The 8,771-nt window shown below is 44.9% G+C and overlaps 2 protein-coding genes across 2 annotated transcripts; one reads left to right on the top strand and one right to left on the bottom strand.

The window, feature by feature from the left end:
• Window positions 1–316: 316 nt before the first annotated feature.
• LOC120105560 lies at window positions 317–1,309 on the bottom strand. The gene has a single exon (XM_039118129.1). It carries the CDS (start codon window positions 1,307–1,309, stop codon window positions 317–319), a length of 993 nt encoding a protein of 330 aa, XP_038974057.1.
• A 1,376-nt stretch (window positions 1,310–2,685) lies between these two features.
• Window positions 2,686–5,260, top strand: LOC120105570 (epoxide hydrolase A-like). The gene is made up of 4 exons (XM_039118152.1): window positions 2,686–3,068; window positions 3,718–3,900; window positions 4,480–4,712; window positions 4,886–5,260. The coding sequence occupies exons 1-4, from the start codon at window positions 2,709–2,711 to the stop codon at window positions 5,130–5,132; spliced, it is 1,023 nt and encodes a 340-aa protein (XP_038974080.1). The 5' UTR covers window positions 2,686–2,708; the 3' UTR covers window positions 5,133–5,260.
• The last annotated feature ends 3,511 nt before the right edge of the window (window positions 5,261–8,771 follow it).

Genomic DNA, 8,771 nt, shown 5'->3' with positions numbered 1-8,771 from the left:
ACCCCACACAAAACCCATGGGGCAACATCCGGTGCCGAGACAACCATAACTACCTGTTGGGGGCAGTTGTGGAAGACATCAAAGGTCGCCACCCCTCGCCTCCACAGTAGCAGGATACCTCCCGACAGCCCTCGGGAATCGACTGCGTATGACTCCCAGTCCCTCCCCAAGCGCCGTCTCAAACGTACAAGCCCCTCACCAGATAGCCGGGTCTCGCTAATGAAGCAGATCTCCGGACAATGAACTTGCACTAACCGTTTGAAGGATGACATGAAGGACGGCTTGGCCGCCCCCCTACAATTCCAGGCTAGGACCCTCATGGATCACAGTCCACGTAGTCGGCCTCTGACCCATCCTCCCCCTGGGCCGCGGGGCCAGCCTCAAGCATGCTACCTGGGCCCTCCCGCTGCTCACCAGATACGACCTGCATGACTGCCGCCCTAATACGCTGCACAGCAGTCGTGTGGTCCGTGCCCCCTCCCGTCATCAGCGGTACGGCCTGACACCCCTGCGAAAGCGGCACGAGGTGGTCCCTGGCCCCACTCCCACTGGATGCAGCCTCCCGCTGCTCATCCCCAGCCGGAGGCCAAGGGCCAAACCGAAAGACTCCATCATGGTCAGTGCCCACCCGCACGTCCCCTGGCTGAACCCCACTCGTCACGCCCAAAGTGAGAAGAGCATGATCGTCGTGTGCGGGGGGACCCAGCTCCAAATCTGCTCCCTGATGAGGAGGCCTAAACCGAAAAGGCCCAGCTGGTTCCTCGCTCTGGCACTGCAGCGCAAGTCCAGTCCGACCCCCCAGGCCCGTATCTGAGTGGGCCTGTGGGCCTAATGTGACGTGGCCCAAAGAGTCAACTGCGGGCTGGGCCTGAGGGCCCAGCGCCCGCGGTTCCCCAGCAGACCGCGCGGCCCATCGGCCGCGCGCATCATCGCATGGGCCCAGCATATCCTGGGCCCGCTCAACCCCAGCACCGGGCGCGTTCTCCGCGCCCGACACGTCCCCAGGAGTCGGTGCGCCGATGGCGCAAAGAGCGCCAACAGCGCGGGTTGCGCCGACTGCGTGGGCCACGCCCGCGTCGCGGATCGCGCCCCGGCCCGCACCCACCGGCCTGCGACCCCGGCGCCCGGCCTCGTGGGCCCGGTTGCGCTGGGCGGGCCCGGTTGGGTTCCCTCGGCCCACAGATACAAGGGCCAGCTGGGCCCCCAGCCCGGTACCCCCAAGTGGGCCAAGGCCCGCCTGCGGCCTGGGCCGCTTCTGGGTTTTGGCTCGGGCCGCGGCCGCCTGGCTGGGCTCAGGATCAGCCCGCATCGGGGCCTTGCCGAGTCGTCGACTCAGCCCCGGGTCCCCAGACTCAGCCAGGAGGTCATCGGCCGAGTCCACCAGGAGGGGGCCGAAGGAGGTATCCGGGTGGCCGTCCCCCCCAACGGCTAACGGGGACCGGCGGCGAGCCACCTTCGCCGGCTTCTGCCAGCCGTCGGTGTCCGCCGTGAAGAGAAAGATAAAATAAAGTAGAGAGAATTCTTCTTTGCGAACCCCTTTTATGCACTAATAGACAAGAATTGGGAATGTTTTCAGTTCACCATCTATAGAGAAAAAGAAACAAATGGGGAAGAAGAGATTTGGCAAAGGAGGGAAGAAAAGATTTGGGGCAATTGAATAAAGAAGCGGTTTCAATATTTGCTGCGAAGAGAATGATGAGATTTGGGCCAGTTAATTAAAGAACCGATTTGCATAAATAACAGATTTGGGGTATGCGTGTAAGATCATCATTGATGTGTGCTATGAGGAATTACCTTAACGGAATACGATTAATTAGGATTACTCAGGATATCGAGAATAATCAACGTGCTGTAACCATCTCTAGTGGGGGTCGTGGGGGAAATCTTTAGGATTTTAGAATACTGGAATGGCTATTAAGAACCGAGAATTATGAAGACCGTTAAGTGGGGATTAGATATAGAAGTTCCAGTAAACATGGATATTTTGTTATAGCATGGTCATCTGGAGGATTGAAAATTAATTGCCGCTAAATTAAATCATTCGAATATAGATAACTTCGTAAGAATTAGAAAACAAAATATTTAACAATCAAACATAAAGATTTGTTGTAGAATCCCGTCACATAGTCCTAATGCAATTTGTTACATTTCATGCATATTTTAAATTTTCTAAATCTTGATAAACATGCGATTTATATCCACGTCACTTGATCTACCTGTCAAAACTTTTCATAGATTGATGAGTTGGTACCTTCGAACCATAAAATTATTTGTCAGCTGACGAAAACTAATAGGTGGCTAGAAATCACCCATGACTGGAATCGATAGAATAAGTTAATAACCTTCTATCAATTAAAGAAACGCCGTCCAAAACGTATTATTGGACAATATTAAAGAGTATTTAAATAAAATGGTAAGCCAATCAATTGCCAATTTTCCGCATGCCTTGTTACGCCGGAGCGCCATGGGATATCCGCCATCGTTGTATTTACTTGGATTGTTTTGAGCGAGCTCAAAAGAATGTCCTTGGCTTTTAGGTCGTGGGCGTAGATTTCTTCTAGATATTGGACATTTCAGTAGTCGGACCGGCCCTTGGCGGGTGGGCCCACACGAAATCTTTTCCAAGCGAACAAAATGAAGGCGAAGCGTATTTTTTTCCGTTATCAACAACTTCTGGATGCGAAGCGACCGGCGGGGTTGCCGACTCCATGCAAAAAGACGGAACATATGCTACATATAGGGAAGAAGGAAGGCAGAGTCCTCAGAGAGAGAGAGAGATGGAGGGGGCTTCGGGGATCTCGCATCGGACGGTGGAGGTGAACGGGATAAGGATGCACGTGGTGGAGAAGGGGGAGGGGCCGGCGGTGCTCCTCCTCCACGGCTTCCCTGAGCTCTGGTACTCGTGGCGCCACCAGATAGCCGGCCTCGCCGCCCGCGGCTATCGTGCCATCGCCCCCGACCTCCGTGGCTACGGCGACACCGACGCGCCGCCTGACGTCGCCTCCTACTCCGCCCTGCACATCGTCGGCGACCTCGTTGCACTCCTCGACGCCCTCGCCCTCCCACATGTGAGACCCCTCGAGTCTCCCCTCTCTCTCGTCTTTTTCTTTGTTTCTTTTTATTATAAAAGATATATATATTTTTTTTAAATGTTCGTTGATTTTATTTGTTCATTTTCAGTAATTTATTCTCTCATACTCCCTTTTATATTTGTTCTCTTAGAGATTGACACTTGGATAAAGTTGCTGGTTAAGTTTTTGATTAGGTTGTGTTTGATTACAGAATAAGTTAATCCGGCATAAATAAATTAACCTACTGCTATCTTCATTATTCTGAAATAAATGATTCAATTTATACGGTGGAATGATGGAAAAGGTGGCTTTACAAATTTTTAAGATATATGGTTTATTATCAGAATAAATTAGTTGTGTTTTTGCTGCTTGGTGTACTAATGTGGAAGGAATAGATTAAGGAAATCTACTTTTTTTCCCCACTGAACCTCTTTTTAAGTTTTAAATGGATTAAATGGATTGCTTTTTTTTTTGTGTGTGTGTTTGGAACCCTTTTTTTTTTCATGATAGTGTGTACAAGTATTTGAGGAAGAGGGAATATGTAGGTATTTATTTATTTTTATATTAAAAACTCACTTAGTTATTTTAAACTAAATTTTATGGTGTTTCTGATTTTTTTTTTTATTTTTTTATAATTGTAATGCAGGTGTTTGTGGTGGGGCACGACTGGGGGGCGCTGATTGCCTGGTATCTGTGCATGTTTAGGCCGGACAAGGTGAAGGCTTTGGTGAATTTGAGCGTCGCATTTATGCCTCGTAACCCGGCCATGAAAACTGTTGACTACTTTCGGAAGCTCTATGGAGATGACTACTATATCTGTAGATTCCAGGTTCGGATCCCTACATTTTATTCTTTATATTTATTACTTCTCTTCCAATATTTTCTTTTTATCTTTTTCGGTTTCTAACCTGGTTGATATCAGAATGCCGAATATTTACTAGATAGATGAAATCCATGAGCACATCCGAAAAGTTTCATTGGAGAACAGATAATTTCTGAAATATTATTTAAAATCTGAAGAAAGACATGGTGGAAGTGTCTATCATCAATTTTTACTGCTTGCTTCAACCTTTAGCAAAAGTGAACCATGGCATTCGAGCTCAATGATAACAAATAACCAACTAAATTATCCTTCAACAGAAATGACATAATGTTAGACTAATTTTTGATTAATAAAGTTCAGAAGAATATAGATGAACCTGTTCTCATATTTCATACTTTCTACTTCTTAACCAGTCAGTAAGATAATAAAGAATGGATGGAGAAGATTTTCCGCTCTTCTTGTAGTTAAACATTGGTTGCAGATTTGCACACAGAGGTGTATGGTTCTGATTGGTTAATAAGTTCTCATGCTTTATTTGTTTCTTTTCTAACCTTGTTATCCATTTCATAATTAATGTTGGTGTAGGAACCAGGAGCTATAGAGGCAAGATTTGCTCAGATAGGAACTGCATCAATCTTCAGAACAATTCTACAAAGTCGAGATCCAGGACCTTTTCTTATACCAAAGGAAGGCTGGGATCTGCCTGAGAAGAGTCCATTGTGTTCTTGGCTCTCGGAAGAGGACATCAACTATTATGCGAGCAAATTTGACAAGTCTGGTTTTACCGGGCCGGTCAACTACTATCGATGCATGAACTTGTAAGTTTTAGACAGCTTTCAACTACTATCCTGAGGGTATTAAATTAAGCTCCTCAATTCTTCTGCCAGTCCACTAGTTCTTTTTGTTCTTAAATTTTCTCGAAAATTGTGAGTTTAGAGTGTATTATCTGGAGTGGTGCTTTCTATATCCCGGGGCTTTTTTTTTTTGGCAGAAACTGGGAGCTGACAGCGCCATGGACAGGAGTGCAAATAAAAGTGCCAGCTAAATTTATTGTGGGAGACCTGGATCTTACTTACCACTACCCAGGTATCCAGGATTACATACACAACGGTGGCTTTAAACAGAATGTTCCATTGCTTCAGGAGGTAGTTGTTATGGAGGGAGTTGGTCACTTTATCAACCAGGAAAAGGGACATGAGATCACTGATCACATCTATGACTTCATTCAAAAGTTCTGACTTCTGAGCTAGTATGTGGTTTATCCAAAATTTGTGACAGTGAAATCATCTCCGATGTACCATCGAAATGATGTAATAAAGGGGAATTTTAAAAAAGAATGAATAGAAACGTGTTTGTTATGTTTTAATGATTGCATTTTGTTTCCTGCTTTTGTGTAAAAATTCTGTTGTTTGTTAATTCTAGCAGAATTTTTAGTGAGTATGCATCCAAAAGAGCTCCAGAAAGATGAACAGTTGGGCTACTGTTGAGTATTTTCCCTGAGCCCTTCTAAATTTCTCTCCATCCGAATGCACTAGTCTGCTATTTTGCTTCTTGTACTCAAAAGAAGATGCAATGAATCTGACTTTTAGATATCCATTGGAACAACTACGTCGAGAACAAATTGCTAGATTATGGATATGCTTCATATGCTCTACCGGTACCGATAGACGTATCCGTCATCTATCCAAGATATGATGTACCAGTACCGGCCTGCTCAAGATATGCTGTACTAGTACGTGGCCTACCGAATTGATATAGTATCAATTCGGGCAAGTCGTAGCCACAAAGTGGCAAATGCCACTCTATGGCATTTAATGCCATTAATGACACTCTATGGCATTAAATGCCACTATGTAGCATTAAATGCCACTATTTGGCATTGTGGCAAATGCCACAAAGTGGCATTAAATACCACATAGCGGCAATGCCACTCTTCGGACACCATAGTATGGTATCCGGTTCTTAGGCTAAATTGGATGGAACCGGTCATGTTCTGTCCGGTACGCTCTTGTATCGGTCAGTTCAGGCCGGTACGGATTTTGTACTGCTCGGTTTCGGTCTTATTGGGGCTGGAACCGTTTTTTATTGCAGAACCGGACAGGTCAGAGACCGGACCGGTCCGGTACAAGCTGAACCGGTCGGTACGGGCCGGTTCAGCATACCATGCTTCAAGATTCTTTCTGCTGGGATTGGACTAGTGCTAATTTCCTCACTGTAAACAATGCCTACAAGTTGCTAAACAATAGTGGTGTTTAATAGAACGTTCATCAAATTGTAGAAATGTCCTCACCCTCCAAAATTCAGGGTTCAATTGTCCGCTTGGACTCAACAAAATCTTTCTTGCAGAGAACTTGACAAAGGGAATTTGGAATTTGTCTGGTTACTGGTGTTCTCTGCTAGAACACTGTAGTGGAAATGACAGACCATCCATTCCTTTTGTGTGGTTTTTTTACCTGTATCTGTATGTGTGAGGACCCATGCGGGCGTGTATTTAGTCCCACATCAATTATTCGCTGGATAGATCTTGGATACTTATACAGGATCAAGGAACCTAAATAATAACTTCCGACTAGCCATTTTGGGTGAGCTCCTAGGTTGTTACAAATGGTATCAGAGCCAACCCGGCTCATAACCTATGTGGACTATAGGACACTGTAGCACAGATCCATTGGGGCTGACCACGGGCCAATCGTGGTGTTTGTGATTAGATTTGAATAGATATGAACCCTTAGCCTGACGAGGACGTCAGGGCTTGAACGGGGGGAGTATGTGAGGACCCGTGCGGGCGTGTGTTTAGTCCCACATCTGTTATTCGCTGGGTAGATCTTGGGTACTTATACAGGATCAAGGAACCCAAATAATACCTTCCGGCTAGCCATTTTGGGTGAGATCCTGGGTTGTTACAAATGGTATTAGAGCGGACCCGGCCCATAACCTATGTGGACTAGGGGACACTGCAGCACGGATCCATTGAGGCTGACCACGAGCCAATCGTGGTGTTTGTGATTTGATTTGAATGGATTTGAACCCTAGCCTGACAAGGATGTTAGGGCTTGAACGGGGAGAGACTGTGAGGACCCGTGCGGGCGTGTGTTTAGTCCCACATCGGTTATTCACTGGATAGATCTTGGGTACTTATACAGGATCAAGAAACCTAAATAATAACTTTCGGCTAGCCATTTTGGGTGAAATCATGGGTTGTTACAAATGGTATCAGAGCATGAATGGAAGAAAAAAAAAATCTAAGATAAGAAAATCTGACATGATATGAGTGTAGGTAGGTAGACACTAGGGACATTAGGACGTTAGTTTATGATAATTGTAACAAGCCATCCTATATACTATTAATTAATTGGTAAGCTTATTATTGGCGTGCTGCTATTTGATAGATATAAGTCAGGATGCCTCCACGTCGGATGAGAAAGACTACTCGCAGAGCTACTGATAAGGCACCAAACCTGCAAAATAGCAGCGCACCCCAACAAGTTGGTAACACCCCTCAGCAGGAGAGAGTCGTCAATCTTGCTAGTGATACTCAGACAAGACAACAAGAACCGGGCTTAAGCCAGGTTATGCAGACCATAGTGGGCCTTATGCAGATGCAATAGCAGGTGCAACAGCAGTTGCTCCAACAAGCGCAGTTGCCCCAGACACAACCATAGCAAGGATGAGGGGAACAGTGTGAACAGCGTAGCAATATAGCTATATTTAAGAGGCTGGCTCCTCCAGCTTTCAAGGGGACTACAGAACCGTTGGAAGCAGACAATTGGCTTACAGAGATGGAAAAAACATTTGCTGTCTTGAGATGGCAGGATGATAAAAAGATTTTGTTTGCATCATACATGATGCAAGGTGAGGCATTCAACTGGTGGCGGATGTTGGAACATAAATATGAGCAGGATAGGGAGCCACTCACTTGGAAAAGATTTCGAGGAGCATTTTATGATAAGTATTTTCTTCGGAGTGTAAGGACACAGAAAGAGCAGGAGTTTATTCATCTAAAGCAAAGAAATATGATTGTTGCAGAATATGAAGCTAAGTTTACCGAGCTAGCCAAATTTGTTCCAAAGTTAGTCGAGGATGAGCTAGATCGAGCGCATAAATTTGAGATGGGACTAAAGACAAAAATTAGAAAACAAGTGGTACCTTATGAATTGACTACTTATGCAGCTGTGGTAAATAAGGCTTTAATAATTGAAAGGGAAGTTAATGATGAATGGTTGGAAAGGGAAAGAAATCAAAAGAAGAGGAACAGTTCAAATGAATTTCAGGGGCAGAGCAATGAAAACGCCGAGAGTTCAAACAAGAAATCAGCGAGTGACAACCCTAAGCAGATGAATATCAATAAATGTTCCAGATGTGGTAAGGCTCATGCCGACAAGGATTGCCATTGGAACACTGGTGCCTGCTTTAAATGCGGTAAGATAGGTCATAAAATTGCAGACTGCCTACAGAGAAACTAGAATAGTTCTACTCAGGCAATAGAAGGAAGTCAGGGGCCAAAAACTCAAGAAAGAGTATTTGCACTTATATAGCAAGATGCACAGGCTTCTGAGGTGTTGACAACAGGTATTAATCTAGTCCCAATATTTATTTCTAATTATTGTCTAGCCATGTCCACTGCTCTTTGTTAGACAACTCATTATACTACTACAAAAGATTAAATAGTTACACAACAATTTTTTTGATTAATTGTTAAAAGAAGAATATGAACTTTTAAATTTCGAAAGTGTTCACACAGATTAACACATAATAATGAATGTACCAATAAGCAATTAATTCTAGAAAAAAAAAATCTGGACTTGACACGGGTATGTTGAGGTTTAAATCAGAGTGTGCGGAGGAAGTGCGGTGAATAGAATTATTTGACATTGGTC

This window comes from Phoenix dactylifera, unplaced genomic scaffold, assembly GCF_009389715.1.
Source record: "Phoenix dactylifera cultivar Barhee BC4 unplaced genomic scaffold, palm_55x_up_171113_PBpolish2nd_filt_p 000311F, whole genome shotgun sequence".
NCBI classification, from domain to species: domain Eukaryota; kingdom Viridiplantae; phylum Streptophyta; class Magnoliopsida; order Arecales; family Arecaceae; genus Phoenix; species Phoenix dactylifera.
This window is presented reverse-complemented; position numbering and strand designations above follow the sequence as displayed.